The sequence below is a fragment of the Mus pahari genome, chromosome 11 (assembly GCF_900095145.1).
Source record: "Mus pahari chromosome 11, PAHARI_EIJ_v1.1, whole genome shotgun sequence".
Lineage (NCBI taxonomy): Eukaryota > Metazoa > Chordata > Mammalia > Rodentia > Muridae > Mus > Mus pahari.
The window spans coordinates 55,803,778-55,826,311 of record NC_034600.1 but is presented as its reverse complement, the minus strand read 5'-3'; the positions used below and the strand labels follow the sequence as shown (position 1 = coordinate 55,826,311).

General features: G+C 38.3%; 1 protein-coding gene across 5 annotated transcripts in view; it reads right to left on the bottom strand.

Moving 5' to 3' along the window:
• Positions 1 to 13: 13 nt before the first annotated feature.
• Positions 14 to 22,534, bottom strand: part of Lmbrd2 (LMBR1 domain containing 2) — a 59,411-nt gene continuing 36,890 nt past the window's right edge. For all 5 annotated transcript variants that reach the window (XM_029543968.1, XM_021208323.2, XM_029543969.1 and 2 more), the window contains exons 13-18: positions 22,192 to 22,289; positions 18,062 to 18,165; positions 16,617 to 16,663; positions 11,997 to 12,102; positions 3,946 to 4,072; positions 14 to 2,055 (exon numbers count right to left, since the gene is read on the bottom strand). In XM_029543968.1, coding sequence (XP_029399828.1) covers positions 1,995 to 2,055; positions 3,946 to 4,072; positions 11,997 to 12,102; positions 16,617 to 16,663; positions 18,062 to 18,165; positions 22,192 to 22,289 — 543 coding nt within the window. In that variant the 3' untranslated portion in view covers positions 14 to 1,994. The remainder of the gene's footprint in view (positions 2,056 to 3,945; positions 4,073 to 11,996; positions 12,103 to 16,616; positions 16,664 to 18,061; positions 18,166 to 22,191; positions 22,290 to 22,534) is intronic.

The following is a 22,534-nucleotide window of genomic DNA, read 5'->3' as shown; positions in this document are numbered from 1 at the left end:
GAGAGAGAGAGAGAGAGAGAGAGAGAGAGAGAGAGAACACAAGAGCGCAGCACAGCAGACAACTTGCTTTGTCTTTCTAAAACCCAGCACATGATCATCAATTTAACTCCCTCACAACAGTTTAGTGAGGTAGATCAGTAGGAAAGTAGTAAATAAGTCCTTCATTCTGAAAATGAAGAAACCGAGGCACTGAAAGGTTCCGTGATCTGCCTAAGGTATTCCAGAAACCAATCATGAAATTATAAGCAGCATTACATTATCACTGTCCTGGTCAATTGCACTCTAACTGCATTTCACAGTAAAAGGTTATATGCATATATGTCCTATGATCGAGCGGGCTACGCAACCTTCAATTCAGAGTAAATCTATCTATTGATAATTATTTAAAGGGAGAATCTATGTGGAAGGTCATAAAAAATGCAACCATTAAAAAAAAAGATAATAAAAAAAAAAGAAAAAAAAAACACACACACACACAAAAAAGATAATGAGAATTGAATGCTTCCTTTCAGTACCTATACAGAACTATGTCCTCAACATATGACAGAACACTTGAACACTAGTAATAATTGCATGGTAAACAGGTAAGAAACTGTCCTGGACAAGTTCAAGTCTGATCACCCCATGTAGAATGTATTCTGTAAGAATCACAAATAGAATAATCCCTGCTAACACATGCTAAGCCATGTTCACTTGGTAATAAAACAATGGCTCTTTAAAACATAATACCCAACTTTGGCTTAAATCCAAAGGTTGAAACAACCAATTTAAAATAATAAGCATGTTTAACAAACAAGTTATTACTACACATTTTCATTCAAATACATTTTTCTGTTTTTTTTTCTATGCTATAATTTAAGTGTTAGCAATACTCATGAATGGATTATTTTTATTTTTACCATTCAATAGCTGAACAGCCAGATGTTTTCTTTACAAGGAGCATTAACAGGCATCTTTTAAATATTAGAGAACTGGGGCTGGAGAGATACCTTAGGGGTTAAAAGCATTGACTGCTCTTCCAAAGGTCCTGAGTTCAATTCCCAGCAATCACATGGTGGCTCACAACCATCTGTAAAGGGGTCTGATGCCCTCTTCTGGTGTGTCTGGAAACAACTACTGTGTACTCATATAAATAAAATAAATCTTTAAAACAATTTAAATATTAGAGAATCTGGAGAAATCTTTGGCCATAAAACAAACAAATCTATTCATCATTAATATTTAGGATTTTTCTTGGATGGAATGATTAGCATTAAGTCAATATTCTAAATGTTAAAGATGAATATTTTTCTCTGAAATGAAAATCTTTTACAAAGCAATAATATCAAAACCATAAAAAGATCCAGTTACTACAAAGACAGAGAAGAATAACACATCACCCAATTAGAATACACATGCTAAGGACACTAACACCATCAATTGAAGAATCATCTTAATTGTACATGCACAATCCCACGCAAGTGTATACAGATCTGAAGAAAAGCTGTTTACATTCAGTTATGTCTGATACATAAGCCTTGTTTTAAGACATGAGTTTAGTGAATACAGTAATTATTTGAGGTCTCAGTTCACTTTCAGTTCTTTGGAAAATGTAGGTTGAACATTTTTAAAGAAATAGTAAAAATTTAAATTAGTTATAAAATTGTAGAATTTAGTGTGACTTATGGCTTCATTGAACTTTAAAATAACTTTCCTAAAAAATTAGCTTGAAACCAAGTTAGCTCTATGTTTATCATGAGTTGAATCCTTCCACCTAACTACACTTCTAAGGCAGATGCTTCAGATGGTCTCCAATAAAGCCTATCAGAAAAGAGGATGCTCTACTCAACACACTACAACCTAATATTGTTAAGATGGGATTGATTTCAATGCTGTTTTTGTTACCCTCACACCGCTTACAGAGAGAACAGAGGAAATACAGGGCACAAAGATGTTCATAAAGGCTGAGCTCATGTGTTGACCTTGGTTACTTGATCCATGAATTACTTCAGACTTTAGATATCTTCAAATATTATGCTGGAAGACATGGAGAGGTATCGCCCACCAGGTTGATACCTAAAACATAAACATGCAAAAATGATCTAAAATGTCAAAAATGAAACTGATTACATAATTTGTAAAGACCATTAACATTTATTCACTAGCTAAAAGTAGAACCCTATCTCCCAAAATTATAACCTAAAAGAACTTAATTGTAAATCAACTAGCAACTGTAAGAAACATTCCCCAGATTGTATAAATAACCATGCTTAATTTTAAAATATAGAGTATTCTAGGGAGTTTGCTATCTATAGGTAATAAAATAGTAAACACCTTTAGTATCTATGATTATTTTTCTGTTTTTATTTTTGAAGTTAGCATACAAAGTAATGGGCTTATTTATGTCATGCACACACACACACACACACACACACACGCACACACATACATATATATAAATCATTACATTGTATTCATATTCATTCTCTCCCACTGTTATCCCCAGCCCTGTCCCCTTCTTGCCGTTCTTCCTCCTCACAAGTCGTCTTCCCTACTGATCTACTGATCCTCTCTTCCACCCCACCTAAGATCTTTTTCTTTTCCCTCATAGTCTTCTTAATACTTTTATGACCTTTTCATGACTTTTAGTTACAAATATTTTCTTGCAAAGTCATGTTTACACTTCTCCTTATGGTTGGATAAAATCCCTTTGTATACAGAGATCACATTTTCTTTTAACCTTTCATCTGTTGGTAGGCATTCTGGCTGGCTCCATGCCTTTGCTACTATGAATAAAGAACAATAGATAGAGCTGTGCTAGTATCTGTATGGTATCCCACTGACGAGTCTTTTGGAGATGTAAACAGGGCAGAGTTGGGGCATATGGCCATTCTCTTTCTATCCTTTTTGTTTTACTGTTTCTCATGGCAAAACAGCTGACGGCATAGGCTTTGTAGTCAGGGTACTGGAGTTAAAAGCCTGACTTATAAACTGTGCAACTCAGGCAAATTACTGAGCCTTTGAGGACATTAATCCAGTAATTCCATAAATGGAATTGTCAAATAGAGATGTAAATTCAGTCATAATCCCTTGTTCTCTGTCTTCTTTTTTAATTCTAATGTCACTACTGTTATATAAAAATACCTATTTCAATTATACTAGTGAATGATATAAATTTTTGGTGCCTCTTTGTTTTTCTTCAGCAGAGCTCACTGTATTTCTGCTTCTGGAATGGATTTATTAACTGGCCTAGGGCCACCTCCTATCTTAGCTGCTCAAATGCTGAGACTACAGGCAGGTATCACCACACCTAGAAGAATGTCATAATTTTTAAAAACAGAAACTAATTAGACAGTATAAAAAGGTATCAAATGCTAAGGGCATAGATTAGCTGGTTGATGTTTGCTTAGCATGTACATACAGCACCCTGGGCTTAACACTCCAGTACTAAATAAACTACCTACAGCAGTACATACCTGGAATAGAAAGTCAATGCAAGAGGACCAGATCAAAATCTCCCTCAGCTGTTAGAAGGCAACCTGGGCTACATGAGACTTGGTCTCAAAAAGCAAAACCAACCCAAAAAGGTATTAAATATTACTGCATATTTTTGAATTGATAATAAAAAAGAAATCTTTTTTCCTCTCTTGTTAAGCAGGGTATCCAACCAAAGCCTTCTGCATCCCAGACAAGCACACTCCCACCAAGCTTTATCCTCAAGACAATAGTTTTCTTCTGCTTAGTTATCTGTTGTTTTCAAGCTCCTTATAGCATCAGTTCATCATTAAAATCTCAGAAGCATGGGAGGCAGAGGCAGGTGAATTTCTGAGTTCGAGGCCAGCCTGGTCTACAGAGTGAGTTCCAGGACAGCCAGGACTATACAGAGAAACCCTGTCTCGAAAAACCAAAAAAAAAAAAAACAGTCTCAGAAGCACACGAGAGCCAAATGACACAGGTAGCACTCACCTCCCTGACTCAGGCTCCAGAGAATCATCAGTAAAGGTTTCTGCATTAAAATCCAGAGGTTCTGCATCCTGGAGAAGTTCTATTCGGTCTCTTTCAGTCCTGTTATTAGCCCTGGTGTATTTGGATGCTGTTCAAAAGAAGAAAAACAATAGCTACTTCTCTACTGTCTTTGACTTTAAGAATCACAAGGAAAAAATCAAGACTGCAGTAAATGCTGATTGTGAAGACAATAACCATAAGTTGTTTGGTTCTTAGAAAATCAGATTCAGGTTGTGATAGTATAATACAAAATAAGGACAATTTATTGAGCCATCTAGCTAGCTCAAAGCAGGTAGTGTGGCAATTTAGAAAATAAAAATTAGAATCTATATTTAATTATGGTTATCACCACAGTGAAGTTGTGTAAAACTTCATTTGCTTTCATAGTGAACCTTTATTTATTTATTTTGGAATAAATAAATAAATAAATATTTATTTATTTAGAAATTTGAGATATATGGCAATTCAACTTCAACTCTTGAAGAAAAGAATATCTAACCCATAGACCAAGAATAAGGAAAATACTAGCCAAATAAACTACTTTGAATTTTTCTAGCCACCATATTAAAAATTATAAAGACACGGCTGAAATTAATTTATCCAAAAATACTGCCAACACAGAGGCATCCACACTGCAAGTATTCCGTGGCCTCATAGGTAATGCTTGTGACATGTAGGTCATTACAGTCCCAGGATCTCCTCTCCACATGAATAGGGGTTTCTTGTAAACAATTTACATTATCAAAGTCTTGCCTTAGGCAGATCACACACACACACACACACACACACACACACACACACACACACTTTAAAAATGGGACTGGAAGGATGACTCAGCTGTACTAGACATTTGCTGCTCCTGAAAAGAATCAGAGTTCAGTTTCTAACAGGCATGTCACATGGCTCACAAATGCCTGTAAGTCTAGCTTCAGGGAATCTGCTGCTCTCTTCTGGCCTCTGTATGCACTGCACCCACAAGTACAAACAGATTAAAAGACTCAATTTTATGAGAGTTCTTTTGGAAAACTTAGGCAAGATGTTTGTATCATCTCTTTGTCTTCTTGGCCTCTTTCCTAACGTGGTGATGCAATATTATGACAATATCTATGACATTTTAAGAGACTGGAATTTTTGCTGGACCTTGCAGCCAGTCAATAACACACCCTGAGATCACAATAGGGCTATCCTATGTGTATTCAGCTCATTCGTCCCACCTGCCTTTAAGAAAGCAATATAACAATCTATCTACCTTTGGGTTTCTCATGTAATCAATTTTTACAACCAATTTTTACAGCTATTGCATAGCTGTAATCTTAAGTCATATAATGAATGGTCCATGTCCTTGACCTGGAACAATGTAAGTGCTAAAAGTAGTAAATACAAAGGTTGAAAGAAATCTTCTAAAATGAATATCTACTCATGGATATTGGTTGGTCAATAATGATGTTTGAGGTACTATTTGTTATCTGGCTCTGTTGGTATCAATGACTGAATCCCTTGAAAAACTCTTGTTAAAGATTCATGGAAAGTACCTGGCAGTGGTAGTAGCAGCACGCCTGTAACCCCAGCACTCAGGAGGCAGAGGCAGGTGAGTCTGAGGGCAGCCTGGATACAGAACTGATTCCAGGACAGTCAAGGTTACATAAAGAAACCCCACTTGAAAAACAAAACCAAAAAGCTTTCTGTGAAGTATTCCGTTCTTTCCCCCATGTGATTCTTTCTGTGCTATTCCAAACACAAACAAACACACACACACACATACACACACACACACACACACACACACACACACACACACACACACGCACGCACGCGCACGGACAGATACAGTCACACAGGAAGAAATTCACAAGGCAGCCTTCAGGCGGGCACAGATTCAGACTCATACCACAGACAGACAGAGGATGGAAACAGGAAGCATGAAGTACAGAATTCAAATCTGCAATCATTCTTGGCTAAATGAGTCCAAGAGCAAGGGCTTGTATTTTTTTTCCTAATGTGACACTAATGCATTATTGGTTACTTGGAATTAATCACGAATGTGCTTAAGTCATTCACTTAAGTTTGTTCCTTGTTTCTCTCATGCATTTATCCATCTAACAAATAATGCTTCTCTAACTCATCCCAGGGATGCAGAGAAGTTAAATATATGAAAATCCATCAATGTAATCTGCCATATAAACAAACTGAAGGAAAAAAAAATCACACAATTATCTCATTAGAAGCTGAATGAGCTTTAACCTTCATGTTAAAGGTATTAGAGAAATCAGGGATACAGGGCATGTACCTAAACATAATAAAAGCAACATACAGCAAGTAAGTAGTCCATATTAAACTAAATGGAGAGAAACTTAAAGCATTTCCACTAAAATCAGGGACAAGACAAAGCTGCCAACTCTCTCCCTCCCTATCTTTCTAACATAGTACTTGAAGTTTTAGTCATAGCAATAAGATAACTAAAGGAGATCAAGGGGATACAAATTGGAAAGGAAGAAGTCAAAGTATTGCTATTTGAAAATTATACATATATATATATATATATGCGACCCCCAAAACTCTACCAGAGAACTCCTACAGCTGATAAACACCTTCAGCAAAGTGACTGGATATAAAATTAACTCAAATAAATCAGTAGCCCCCCTTTATACAAACGATAAATGGGCCAAGAAAGAAATTAGGAAAACAATATCTTTTACAATAGCCATGAATAATATAAAAATATCTTGGTGTAGCTTTAATCAAGCAAGTGAAAGATCTGTATTACAAGAATTTCAAGTCCCTGAAGAAACAAACTGTAGAGGCCATCAGAAGATGGAAAGATGTCCCACTGCTCATAGATCAGTAGAATTAACACAGTGAAAACGGTCATTTTCTCTAACTCACTATCTAATGCTTTGTGTTTGTTCTTTTCTTAACAGTTCTCTCATACTTTCAGATCTTCCAATTCTGCAGACTTTCTCTCAATAAGTACCTAAATCCCTTTATAGATTCTTCACTGTTTCTGAGTTTTAGCTAAAACCTCTATTTATTCTATCCTAGATATCCTCCAATCTTCTGTCTTTATTCAAGTACCATTGCCTTACTTTAAGCCCACATTACTCCTTGACTTCACTATAAAAACAGACTTTAAAATGGTTTCTTAGCTTCATTTATCTAAAAGTTATATTTTATTTTTCCCTGACCCACAAAAAGTCATATTTTATTGTCATTAAATTCATTTTTCTAAACAGCAGATCATACTTCATGTCACTGAACATAGAGAAGATGAGCTAGTTCTCAACTAGGAGCTTTACTCTAGTTTTCAGAGGTACTGTCTTAACATCATAGTGTTGGAAGGTACTACTATTCAATGCTACTACTGGAGGAGAACAGTAACCATCAATCTCACTCCACTATGACCCCTGTAAGCTACAATAGCAACCTGCTTGTAAAAAACCCATTGGTACAACAGCGGAATAACCGACCACTGTAGTGAGAGCCTTGGTTTCTTTAAAAAACCCAATTATGTTATGTGAATATGTTTTTGTTTTATTCCTAGGTGCAGGGTATGAAGCTGTTTCAGATTTTCCACAGCTGTTAACTATGACTGTCTTGTATTCTAGGGGGTGGGGGTGGGGCATGATTTGTGCCAGCTGCAGATGGTTTAATTCTGGGTACTTTGGAAAGGGTATAAATGCAACAGCCCTGAGAGGGCCTGTGGCAGCTGTGGCCCCCACCGCTGCTGCTTTGGCTATGGCTGGTTTGCTGTTGTATTTGCTGGATATTCTGACAACAAAGACTGGACTTGCGCCTAAGAACCCAACACCTTTGGATATATTGCTATACCTGCATATTAGTGCATTGCTTAAGACTCATGAGAGAAAATAAATTCATTACTATGATGAGTAATTAGCATAGAGATCCAAAACTGGACAAGTGCAGAATGAAAGACTCTGAAGCACTCATCCCATATCATTCCTCTCTCCTCAAAGAAAAGGGGACAGACAGATTGTAAAAGCCAGAGTTGCCCAGGAGCTCTAACACGTCAGGATCAGAGGTGCCCTGAGCAGACCTTGGACGCTAACTCTGCAGCCACTCCCAGGCTCTCTAACACTCCCAGGAACATTGGATCAGAGGTGAGGAGGATACATCATCTGCCCCAACACCAGAAGTAACTGGGACAAGTGTGAACCAGGCACCCAGGAACTCTGCCCAACCAGTGGCACAGTTCCTTCCCTTCTGGGCTGGTGCCCTGAGCAGACCTTGGGTGTGCACTCCATGGCCAGTCCCACAACACCCAGAAGAAGCTCCACTCCCAGGCGCTCTAACTTGCCCAGGATCAAGAGGTTCCCAGGATACCAGGATACCAGGAGCTTAATCACACCAGGATCTCAGAGTTCCAGAGGCAGCTGGACTTCCAGGAGCTCTGACACACCAAGGATCTCAGGATCACAGAATCCCAGAATCGCAGAGAGAGCTGAACTCTCTTAAAGAATTACAGGAAAACACAATTAAACAGGAGAAGGAAATGAACAAAACCATCCAAGATCTAAAAATGGAAATAGAAACAGTAAAGAAATCATAAAGGGAGACAATCCTAGAGTTAGAAAACCTATGAAAGGCTGCTATGAACATAGTGGGGCATGTGCTATAAGATCAAGAGTCGACAAATGGAACCTCATAAAATTGCAAAGCTTCTGTAAGGCAAAGGACACTGTCAATAAGACCAAAAGGCAACCAACAGATAGGGAAAAGATCTTTATTAATCCTAAATCTGATGACGGCTAATGTCCAATATATATAAAGAACTCAAGAAGTTAGACTTCAGAAAACCAAACAACTCTATTAAAAAATGGGGTACAGAGCTAAACAAAGAATTCTCAACCGAGGAATACCAAATGGCTGAGAAGCACCTAAAAATGTTCAACATCCTTAATCAATGCAAATCAAAACAACCCTGAAATTCCACCTCATACCAGTCATAATGGCTAAGATTAAAAACTCAGGAGATAGCAGATGCTGGTGACGATGCGGAGAAAGAGGAACACTTCTCCATTGCTGGTGGGACTGCAAGCTGGTACAACCACTCTGGAAATCAGTTTGGTGGTTCCTCAGAAAATTGGACATAGTTCTACCAGAAGATCCAGCAATGCTACTCCTGGGCATATACCTAGAAGATGCTCCAACATGTAATAAGGACACATGCTCCACTATGTTCAAGGCTGGTCTTAAATACCAACAAAAACAACAGAAGGCACACATACACATAAAAGCTGAAGAACACTCTACTCAATGATAACTTGGTCAAGGAAGAAATAAAGAAATTAAAGGCTTTTTGGAATTTAATGACAATGAAGACATATCATACCAAAACTTACGAGACACAATCAAAGCAGTGGTAAGAGGAAAACACATACCTTTAAAAGCGTCCAAAAAGAAATTGAAGAGAGCTTACACTAACAGCTTAACAGCATACCTGAAAGCTCTAGAAGCAAATACAACCAAGAGGAATAAATGGCAGGAAATAATCAAACTCAGGGCTGAAATCAACCAAGTAGAAACAAAAAGAACTATACAAAGAATCAACAAAACCAGGAGCTGGTTCTTTGAGAAAATCAACAAGATAGATAAACCCTTAGCCAGACTAACTAGAGGGCACAGAAACAGTATCCAAATTAATAAAATCAGAAATGAAAAGGGAGACATAAGAATGAAATATATCTTAAAATAATTATTCTGTCTGTTTAATATCAACAGTTGAAAATATTAAAGTCATGGCCTACAAAAAAAAAAAAAAAAAAAAAAAGAGAGAGAGAGAGCCAGAGTTGTTCAACTTCTCTCACCATATCGTGCATACATTAGCCTACACAACTATGACAGAATGTGTTCGTTAAGGTAGGCACAAAGTCTCATCCTTAAGCCAGATGCTATTTGTAAATGATAGCTGCTGGGAGAGAGAGAAATCACTTTTCTTCAGATGGAGTGATACTGGACATATCTACCACACCCAGGGCAGGCCACATGCTTGGGAACAGTGAAGCAACACAAAACATACTTTGTGGTGTTTGTTTCATTGATTGGTTCTATGTTTTTATTTCTTTGTTTTCTTTTTATGTTGCTGCTTGTTTTAAGACAAAGAAAAACCATGAAGTTGGGTGGGTAGAGGGGAACGAGCTAAAAGAAGATGGGCAAGTGGTAAGAATATGATCAAATATTCGTATGAATATTCAAAAATAATAAAAAGTCAAAATTTAAATAAAGATTATGTTCTTCCAAGTTACAAATCCTACCTACATTATAACGTCCATACTTTTGAGCATGACAATGTGTGTCTCTAAGCTGTCTGGAGCTCTTCTTACTAGGGGACTCATGTTTAAGCTCTAGAGTCATGAGAAAGCACGTTCCCAAAAGCTCTCTCACAGCATTATGGCTTAGTCATTTTCTAAATAAAACCCCTTTCATCTAGGTAACTATTATTCATTTCTGGATACACAGCTCAACTTTCATTATGGAAATATTTAGTATAAAAACACACTCCTAAACCAGGTATTGGTGGCACACACCTTTAATCCCAGCACTGGGGAGGCAGAGGCAGGCGGATTTCTGAGTTTGAGGCCAGCCTGGTCTACAGAGTGAGTTCTAGGACAGCCAGGGCTACACAGAAAAAAAATCTGTCTCAAAAAAAACAAAAAACAAAAAACAAAACAAAACCAAACCAAACAACCACACTCCTAAGTGAGACCCCTTTTTCTCTCCCCAGGGTAACTTCCTCCAGCACAGGGTACTCCTTGTGGCAACAACTTACATGAGAAGTCTGCAGCATCACGGAGTCTGCCGTTAAAATATTTCTAAAATTTAGCTCCTTTAAATAATTTCCAGCTGCCTGGGGAAATTCCCTACATCTCCTTATGTACATTATCTACCCTTTCTACCACATATCTAAGCATACTAATTCATTATTTCCACCAATGATCTGCCTAGTAAATCTAATACTTAAGGCACTTGTAGGCCTAGGATGTTTACTATTTCATATTTTGAAGATGGCTTATACTTTATTTCCTTATATACCTCAGAAATTCTTGTTAAAGACTAGATATTTCATTTAAATAAATACAGAGGTTAAGCTAACTAACATATGTTCAAAATGGGGCTGGCATACCTCTTTCTATAGGGTCATCAATGTTGGAGGACTGAATTAACCTAATGTACTTACTGTGAATTTAGACTCTGCTTTAGTTCCCTTCAGCCGCTACAGGTTTCAGTTGTCCTTGTGTTTAGATGGCCTAAATACAGTGGAATGTTTCTGGTACTTGTTGTCTGCTTTCAGACCATTAGGAGGGACCTGTGCATCTATTCCTCCTCTAACCGCACAGTGTTTCTATACAAATGAGTAGATAGGGAAGGATGCTCAGATTCCCTACGTCATTCTCAATCTCAGGCAGAACCCTATTGACAGAAGCCTCAGTAGTACAACTCCTTAGCAATAGGTTATCTTCCCCAAAGACAAAACTCTGCCTGTTACACAGTGTAAAGTCCTGCTCGAAGAAAGGGTTCCTGGTGTTTTCCCCAGGTCAGTGGGTTTGTTTCTTCTTCACATCAGTGCAGGGTCAGTGCTACACAGGTTTCTTAACTCACACCAGTGCTGGAAGACTTGTATCTACCTTTAGGACTTCTCTAAATTATGACCATCCTGGGGACAGAAATTTATTTTTCTCTCACTACATACATGGGAAAGCACTTCAGTATGGGTTAACAAATTCCTATAAAGATAAATGAATAACCTACATCAACTAGTAGAAAAAGACGAAAAACATCAAGGTAAATAGTAGAAATAAATACCTCCCTAGCACACACCTTGGAAATAACACAACTGCTTACCTGATATACCATTTCCTCTTCCTTGTACACACTAGACAATGATAAAGGAAGTCAGTGTAGAGAAGTTCATGATGCCAGATAGTATGATTCCAGTTCTATACAGTGCAAACATTTAAAAAGTAATTCCTAAGAAAACTAGGAAATACGGTACTTACACCAATTGGTAGTAGTGTCTGAGAAATTTGACTCTTTGGGGTCAGGATGAACGTTTCTGTTCCGAGTGGAATCCTCTCTGTTGTGTCCATAACGTTCTTTCCACTCCTAGAGCAGAAACACAATCGAAATATAGCAAATGTTATACTGTCAACAGTCTAGATGCAAAGGACTATAACCATTTTTCATCAGAAATTCATTAGAAGTCAGTATAATTTTAATAGTAATTTTAAAATCAATTTTTATCACCTTTAATTTTTAACAAAAATATTTTGCTGACTATGACTGTATTATTATTCTAACTAAGACTTCAAAAAAATATAATAATAATAAGCTTACCCTAACCATATAAAAGTTATAAGATGTTAAAAACCTTTTACTTGAGCAAGCTATAAATACTGGAGATCTGATAAGTCAATTTTGGTAACAAATTAAGGCTATATGCAAGACTGACTCAGAAACTTATGAGTTACCATGGAAGACAGTATGATCTAATTAATTAACATTCTATACCTTATAACTATCTGAAATGGTCATTTGAGAACACCTATTCCATGTTTTACACAAGCCATTCATTCATGCCAGGCATTTTGGGAATTCTGAAAACTTTTTTATGTTTATGTAGTCAAGTCTATTACAATTCTGGTAAATTGTAGAAGTTAGAAGTTAATTTTTTAAAAAGATTTATTTATTTATTTTATGAATATGAATATACCATTGATCTCTTCAGACACACCAGAAGAGGGCATCAGATCCCATTACAGATGGTTGTGATCCACCATGTGGTTGCTGGGAATTGAACTCAGGACCTCTGGAAGAGCAGTCAGTGTTCTTAACCACCAAGCCATCTCTCCAGCCCAAAGTTAAAAGTTCTAATACAGTGGTTCTTAACCTTCCTAATGCTAAGACCCTTTAACACAGTTCCTCATATTACGATAATCCCCAGCCATAAAATTCTTTTCATTACTACTTCAAAACTGTAATTTTACTACTGTTATGAATTTTAATACAAAATGATATGTAGCTCCTGTGAAAGAACTGTTCAACCCCCACAGGTTGAGAAGAACTGTCCTAATAGAAGGTGAAACCTATTTCTAGTAATGTCTACTTTTGGTTCTAATTGTGAAATAAAAAAACATATCTATTCTTTAAAAATGCTCATTTTGAGACAAAGAGTCTCGCTAATAGGCCTGGACCTTGCTATGTAGTCCAGAATGGCTCACTACTCAGTCCTCACTGAGATCTACTTGTCTCTGTGCGGGGATTAAAGGCATGTGCTGCCTACAATACCAAATATACAAGTCTCCTTTTTATATGGCATATGGTAGGATACCCTGACAACTATGACATCTCCTCTTAAGTACTTTTCAGGATAAATGTATCTGTTGGGGGATGGTTTTGTGCACTGTGTACTGAGATGCTGATCTCTATGCCCAGACATCTGGTTATAGTCTGGACATTGGTACAGTCAAACATCTCTGGTCTAAATGTTATGCAAACATTGTTTCCCATCACCAATGACTGCTTAATAAAGAGCTAATCAGCCAATTAGTTGGGCAGAAGAGAAGAGAATAGGGCAGGACTTCTGATCCCAGTCTGGGGGTCCCAGGGAAAAGAGGGCCAGAAGAAGGAGAGGAGAGAGAGAGGGAGAGAAGAAAGGTGGAGAGACCATGTAGGTGGACCAGGAATTGCCTTGAGGTCACAAATGGGAGAGCAGCCATGAGGACACATGCGGACCTAAGCGAACCAGGGCAAGACTCAGATGCAGGTAAAGGACAACATGGCTGGGAAGTAGACAGTATAACCGGATGAGAATAACTCAGAACCACGCCCAGCTTAGTGCTTGCAGCTTGTTAATAAAAATACCAGGTCTCTGTGTTATTCATTTGGGAGCTAAACTCAGCACAGAGACAAGTAGAATTCTAGTAAGTGCGAGGCCATCCTGGTCTACGTAGCAAATTCCAGGCCCTCTAGTGAGAGACTCTGTCTCAAAATAGATATTTTTCAAAAGAGTGGGCATAGAAACACTCTGCAATTATTTGGGAGCAAAGGAGGGGAAGAAGAAACCCTGACCCTGAATTGGAATTACACACATCAACATTAAAAAGTTTAAGAAATTGCGAATAGTTTCAACAAATGGTGCTGGCACAACTGGAGGCTATCATGTAGAAGAATGAGAATCGATCCATTCTTATCTCCCTGTACAAAGCTCAAGTCTAAGTGGATCAAAGACCTCCACATAAAACCAGAGACACTGAAATTGATAGAGGAGAAAGTGGGGAAAAACCTCGAAGATATGGGCACAGGGAAAAAATTCCTCAACAGAACACCAATGGCTTGTGCTGTAAAATCAAGAATTGACAAATGGGACCTCATAAAACTGCAAAGCTTTTGTAAGGCAAAAGACACTGTCAACAAGACAAAAAGGCCACCAACAGATTGGGAAAGGATTTTTACCAATCCTAAATCTGATAGAGGTCTTATATCTAATATATACAAAGAGCTCAAGAAACTGGACTCCAAAAACTCAAAAAATCCCATTAAAAAATGGGGTACAGAGCTAAATAAAGAACTCTCAACTGAGGAATATCGAATGGTTGAGAAACACCTGAAAAAATGTTCAACATCCTTAGCCATCAGGGAAATGCAAATCAAAACAACCCTGAGATTCCATCTCACACCAGTCAGAATGGCCAAGATTAAAGATTCAGGTGACAACAGATGCTGGCGAGGCTGTGGAGAAATAGGAACACTCCTCCATTGCTGGTGGGATTGCAAGCTTGTTCAACCACTCTGGAAATCAGTCTGGCGGTTCCTNAGAAAATTAGACATAGTACTACCGGAGGATCCTGCTATACCTCTTCTGGGCATATACCCAAAAGATCTTCCAACTGGTAATAAGGACACATGCTCCACTATGTTCATAGCAGCCTTATTTATAATAGCCCTGCTTGTGGACGTTGTACATCGTGGTGCGGAGCCTAGTGCGCACCACGATGTACAACGTCCACAAGCAGAATCCCCAGCCATAACTAACTAGTACCCCCTGGGTTTGTGTTTCTAGCTGCATTTGTAGCAGAAGATGACCTAATCGGCCAACAGTGGGAATAGAGGCTCCTTGGTCTCCCAAACTCCATATGACCTAGCACAGGGCAAGGCCGGGGCCAAGTGGTGGGAGTGGGTGGGTGGGGGAACAGAGGTGGGGGGAGGGGTATGGGAATCTTTCGGGATAGCATTTGAAATGTAAATAAAGAAAATAATAATAAAAAAAAAAAAAAAATAAAATGTAAATAGAGAAAATATCTAATAAAAAAAGGGAAAAAAGAAAAAAAAAAAAAAAAGAAATTGCGAATAGATTTTCTTTTCTCTCATTTTTTCCCAGTTTCTCAAATAAGATTTGCCTCAGAAAATGGAGTACTAAAGAGAAATTAAAGATGAAAATACGCGTCATATTAGAAAAAGCATAATGATTTTAAAGCAACCTAAACTACATTATCAAAAAGGCTGCATAAATGTATTCAGTCACTGTATATATAGTTTAGTCAGCGAACTGATGGATATTGGACCCAATCTGACAGGATACCTAGCATGTGTGTATGTAAAAGCCTTAAAAAAATGTTCCCTTCGGGCTGGAGAGATGGCTCAGTGGTTAAGAGCACTGACTGCTCTTCCAGAGGTCCTGAGTTCAATTCCCAGCAACCACATGGTGGATCACAACCATCTGTAATGGGATCTGATGCCCTCTTCTGGTGTGTCTAAAGACAGTGTACTCCTATACATAAATAAATAAAGCTTTAAAAAAAAAAATGTTCCCTTCTTTAAAAACCGGGGCTGGGATACATTAGTATCTCAGCTTAGTGGTTAAGAGTACCTGCTGCTCTTCCAAGTGTCCAGGGTTGCATTCCTGGCCATGTGTTGTAGAAAGTGGTTGTGGCCGTGGCTGCAGCCTTATGAACCAAGACGGCACCCTGGTTCACTGCCAAGCCCCATGATTCCGCACAGCAAAAACCTGATTATGCGCACCTGAGTGATTACGAGCTGTCTGCCTGACGTATAGCAACACCTGTCGCATGGCTCTGATTGGATGATGAGTGATGAGAGATGAGTGCAGAGGGTGGAAGGGGATAAATTGGAGGATCCCAGAATAGAGTAGGCAGGACGAGGCTGAAGCAGGGAAGCTGAGGAGAAGAAGCTGAGGTGAAGTTGGGCAGAAGCTAGCTAGCAGAAGCTGAGGAGAAGCAGAGGGAAAAAGCTGAACTGTTGTAGAGAGCTGGGGTGAACTGTAAAGAGAATAAAGAAAGCTGCAGCCAGAAGCTGTGGAAGCTGCTCGAACCCTGCCTTGGCATAAGTGTCGTCCTTCCCCCGTCTCTGCAGGTCGGAGACAATGTGTAATTCAGTTCTAGGAGACCCAAGGGCACTTCCGAATACTCTGGGCACCAGTGATACACCAGGTACAAAGTCGTACACTCAGACAGAACACTCATCCACATTAAAAGGAAAAGAAAATCCTGTGCCCTTTACCTAATTTTTCTCATCTGTAACTATTTACTCCAAGTAAGATTCTCATGGTGTTTCCAAGATATTTCATGGTTAGAAGCAACTTAACACACGATTATACTTACTCTTCTTCTAGTTTCACCTTCCTCTTGCCTTTGCCTTTTTCTTTTCTCTAAAGACAAGAAAAATGGCCCCAAATTTAGTATAACATGGTTTCATTCGAAACAGAGTAACCAAAGCAAGAGCATACAGCATCTACAATCCGCTACAATCCGCTACAATCCGTTACAATCCGCTACAATCCGTTACAATCCGCTACAATCCGCTACAATCTGCTACAATCCGCTACAAACTCCTGTTTTGCTACAGAGAGCTTTGGAGCCCGTCTCCTTTAGTGAAAAAATGTTCTTCCTTTTGGTGATCTGAGATTTGTTGTTCTGTAGCTTCTATTCTCTTTTGGACTTTTCTTCTAAGTTTATACTTTCTGTATAATTCTGCTCTCACATAAGCTTTTTGGATGTATGTTCAGTGCTTCCCTTAAGATAGAGTCTACAGATTGTAACAGTCATTCTCTCAGTATCTTCCAGCTTACCATTTTTATCAATATTAGGAAGGGATTTTTATGCCAAATACAGAATTATCACATCAAAGAGACACTACTTCTTTGGAGAGCATGTGAAGCTGGATTCTGGAGACGAAGAAGCAATGTCCCCAAATCAAGACTTTCACTCATCCTACCAGCACGTGAACAAAAGAAAATATGATACATGTTCTTAGTGAATGGGCTTTAGGAAAGCTCTATGTATTTTAATAGTACTCTCATTCTCTTAGCAATGATCGTTATATTCCAAGAGAAAAAAGTTTCATTGATATTATACATAGCAGCCAGCTATCAACTCTTTAAGGTAATGAGCATTATAGTTGCATAAAACTTGGCAAATACTCTTCAAAACAAAGGCAAACCCAATCTACTATGGCTTGGATTCTGTATTTGCCTTATGGTTCTGGCCAAAGGCGGTGCAGGCTGTACTTCTTTTGGCAGGTGCTGGAGCCTTGGGAAGGCAGGGCCACGGGGAAGGAAGTTAAATCACTAAATCACTGGGGAAGACTGAAGATACTACTGGGACAAAGCCTCTTCCTATGTCTCTCATTGATTCTATATCATAAACTGGCTTGCTCTCTGCCATGATACACTATGCTGGTCAAAAGGCAAGTAATCATAGATTGAAATCACTTAAATGTTGAAGTAAGCTGTCTTTCCTCCATGCAACCTATCCCAGTTATTTTGTCACATCGTCAGAAGGCTGATTAACACAAAGTCCAAGACCATAAATCAAATGCTTATTATCTAGTTGCAGATTCACTACTAACGTATGCTGCAGAATTTCTTCACAATAAACCTTACATTATATTTTCAAATATTTTTGTGAAGAAAACAGGACATGATTTTTTAGGTTAAACCACCTAAGGTAGAATAAAATCATATAGAAATTTTGCACTCATTCATTTTGTGTTTGAGTCTTATCACTTAAAATTGCCCTTTTATTTATTTTAGGATAACAAATCTTACCTCGTCTGATTAATTCTTTTCCTTCATCAACTAGATCTGAAGTCATATCATTATCTCCCATGAACTGCTGGAAACCAAGCAGATTCAAACAACGGGTGCCCAAACTAATAAAAGCAAATTTCAAAACAATAAGTATTATTTCATTTTGTAAATATTTTGATAAAATGTTCTTTACCCACTGTCAGCCCCAGAGAAACCATGACTCAGTATTAGTTAGCATGGCAGACTGCACAGCAATACAGCAAGCCACTCTGCAAAAGGTCCTTATTTCTCTTTCTTTTTCCAGTGCTTATGTCCAGATGCATATGAAGCATCATGCCTATAATCCCAATATCTGGGAGCCTGAGGCAAAACTGTCATGGGTTTGAGGCCAGCTGACTTTACCGTGAAACTTTGTCTAAAAATGAAACAATCAAATGTTATGTTGCATTTCTCAGTAGAGTAGGGCTTCCTGTATTGCTACATGATGACTGTAACAACATCAACCTGTTCTTTTTAAATATTCAGAGTAGTTTTAATACTGAAGTGTGTATATAAAATCAGCATTTTCCATAGGCAGTGGTAACACACACCTTTAATCCCAGTACTACAGAGGCAGAAGACAGCAAAGGCTACACAGTGGATGAGTAAAATAATTAATAAAATCAGCATCTGTACATGTAGAGATTTCTTGTTTAGACAAGCTTTTGGTTTCTGAGAGCTGGTGTCCACTCTGAAGTTCAGACTATACTAGAAGTCACTATATTAGAATAGGTGGGCCTCACACTCATAGTGAACCTCCTCCCTCAGCCTCCTGAATTCTGTGATTTCAAGCTTTGGATACAAAAATCTTAATTATGTAAGTTTTAATGTTATGGTTTTATTTTTCACTCAAGAATTGAAGTTTTTCTGTTATACACTGTAATGACTGTATCTTATCTGGGGGATAATTATTTGAAATCTTATTAGACATTTAAATCTGATTGTCATATAGGACAAGAGTGCCTTAAAAACATGGTAAACAAGGGAGGAAGCAATATATGGATAAGCACAATTTATACTGTTAAGATCCTACCACTAGGCAGTGGTGGTGCACGCCTTTAATCCCAGCACTTGGGAGGCAGAGGCAGGTGGATCTCTGAGATCAAGGCCAGCCTGGTTTACAGCCTGGGTTCCAGTATAGCCAGGGCTACACAAAGAAACACTGTCTTGAACGCCAACCCCCCACCCCCAAAAATGATCATACATGGATTAGACAATTCTCTCATATTTAATTCTTTTATAATCCTAAGGAATAAATATATTTATCACTTGAAGGACTGGGGAAAGAAGTGGATATGTGTGTATGTGTAAAGAAAAGCAGCAGTTAAAATAAAAATCTCTGATTTACATTATGAAATGTGTAACTATCTGACTAACTTAGAATATTTGTTGTTATGTAAGAAGACTATGTGTATGGCTTTGAGGAAAGCTCTTCCTTTGAGACAGATTCAACAGAACCTAAAGTTCACTGTGTAGCTCAGGCTGCTCTCAAAAGGCAGGATCTTCCTGTTGCCCATTTACAGCATACATCATTCCCAGCTTTCAAAGAAACCTTTAATGCTTTCTTTCTTCCTTTTTTGGTGTGTGTGTGTCTGTCTGTGAAAGGTAGCATGGTCCCCAGATGAGCTAAGGACAGTAGGAGCTTTTCCTGTTCCTGGGTACCAGGCCCCTGTTACTAGCTGCAGTCCCCCATAGATCTGTGGCCATCAGTCACATAAGGGCAATGCCCCTACCCCTCCACAGGTGACCTGGGGTCACATAGGCTCAAGACAGATCTCCATTTTAATGAGGTACCTAAAGGCCTGGAGGACATAGACAATAAGCTTTCCTTCCCAGATACTCCTCCCTGCAAAGGTATTTAACCTCAGGCCCACCCTGAGAAGTGGAATAAGGTTTTACACATCCACTTTCCAACATGGCAATAAATGCCTTAAAACCATGGACTGCCTCTTTCCATCGAGATCCATGGGGAGCCATGGAGGTGGCCTTTGTCTACAGAGCTGCTATCTAATCTCCTACAGAAGGTCACCCTGCACTCCCAGCCATGACTGCCACCAAGCCCAAACCAAGCCCACCATCAAACCAAGGACTCTCACCTGTGGGACCAGCTCCTCCCTTTTTCCCTTTGGCCTTGGCTAGATCCAGCCCACTCGTCTCAGCTCTTCTGCATCGGTACCTGGGTGTCCAAGAGCCTGGGAACCCCACGGCCCCAATCTCACCTCAGACCCAGGGACCCCTGAACCAGCTCCTGCTGTACTGTGCCTCAGACTACACTTTCCCACTCCCCCAAGCTTCCCTCTCCAGTTACATCTCCAGCCCTACCTACAATGATTGCTTTTCTATAATCATTTTTCTGATTCTTTATTAGGATTTTATATTTGACATAGCATTATTCTAATTTATATTACTTTGAGCCACAGAGCCATTTAATCTCAAAATATTAATTTTGCCAATATGAAAACTAACATGAAAAGATGTACTTAATAAAAATTCAGGAAGTTCCATTATAGTTCCATGGGCCAAGTTCATTAAACTATTAAATGAGTAAACAAATAAACGGCACAGCATTAAATATATAAAGTCGGCTAATGTTTTTTCCACTTTAGAGGAAAAACTCAAAACAATAATTTAGTGTCAATTCATATTAATATTTTTAATCTTTTTTGTTTTGTTTTGTTTTCAAGACAGGGTTTCTCTGTGTAGCCCTGACTGTCCTGGAACTCACTCTGTAAACCAGGCTGGCCTCAAATAATATTTTTAATCTTACTATACTTCATTTTATATGTTCTTTTCTCTTGAAGCATGTTATTGCTATACAGCTGACACTGACTTTGAACTTGGGATCCTCTGTCTTAGCCTACAAAACCCTCAAATTATAGACATGTGCCACCATGCTCATCTAACAGTCTTATTTTAAATTATAATCTTTTAGCTATTTTATTTATCAAAAAGTAAAAAAATTAACTTAGTGGAGAATTGATTTAAACAAACATTCTAATATCAGTATGCTAATGTTATTTATATTTATGCACAAATAATACAAGATTTAAACCAAAGCTAATAAAACTTACTTATTAATAAAAATTACTTATTACTTATTAATTTATATTAATGACATCTTTTTATAAAAGTGATGTTTGGCATGTGTTGGGACCCTGAAGCAGTCAGCAAAGATTGAAGGGCATGAGAGTGAGGGATGAGAAGGGGAGACAGGTGCTAAGGCAATCATATCCTTTGGTCTTAATTGAGAATTTCATACAGGTATATAATAAATATGATTACATATAATCCCTATTTCCCCCTCCAACTGTCCCCATACTTCCTAACACCTCCTCCCTTACCTTTCCATCTTTTTCTAAAAAAAAATCCACTAGGTCCAGTGAGTGCTTTCCATACTTGCATGGGCATAGGGTCAGCCACTGGAACACAGGAAACCTTCCTCAGCCACAAAGAAAAATGTCTCCCTTCCAGGGCACCTTTCAACTGCCAACTGCTCCTCAGGAAGGGATGGGGCCTGGAGATCAATTCCCATCTCCGCAGGAACTATCGCTGGCTTGATTTTGTATGATAAGTCTTATATAGGTAACCATGGCTGGAATAAGTTTATTACTGTTAATAGACTTAACCCTTTTAAACCTTACCTTTGCCAAATTTCTAAAATCCTCTCTAAGCCCAGAAAAAGAGCAGGCTGTGCATCTAAGCATATACACATCTTGACCCTTTGTGTTAGCTAGCATCTGCAGAATTTAAAAACCCAGCAACAATATGGAATAAGCCAAAGTCTAACTTACGTTATTAGAAAAAAGCTGGACATGCTTGCAGTGCTGCAGCCCACGACTCTGGAGTTCCCATCATATAGTTAATCTTATCACTCTACAGCCTATATAACCGCAACAGAGTAATTCCACTTCCCTATTCTTTGAACTATCTGCAGATGGAGAACCTGACTCAACTACTCAAAATGGCCCTTCAAACTGTCCAAGCTCCCCAAACCTCCTAAAACACAAACAACTAAAACCAAGCCAGTAAATACTCAATAGACTTTTAAGGGAAATGGATATCTATATCCAACTAAGAGTATGAGAAAAAGGTAATGTTAAATTTCTTACCTAAAATATGTAGCAATGCAGAGAATTACTACCAACATAGGATAATATATATAGAATCCATCTGCAATAAAGGATAAAACTTTCATGGAACCCATGATCTGAAGAGCAAGAGAAGAGTTAAGTCAGCAGAGCTCCGTATAGTCATTCCTTCCTTCCCATCCTTAGAAAATTTACTGACAGGAAGTTACAACAACACATTTGACTTTTCAAAATTTAGAAACAAAGTACTAAGTGGTATGAATTTCTTAAACTTTCTACCTGTTTAGGCTTTCTTCTAAAGAAATCTAGTATTTTATAGCTACTACAAAACAATATGCATATGCATATAAATGCTAATGCTACT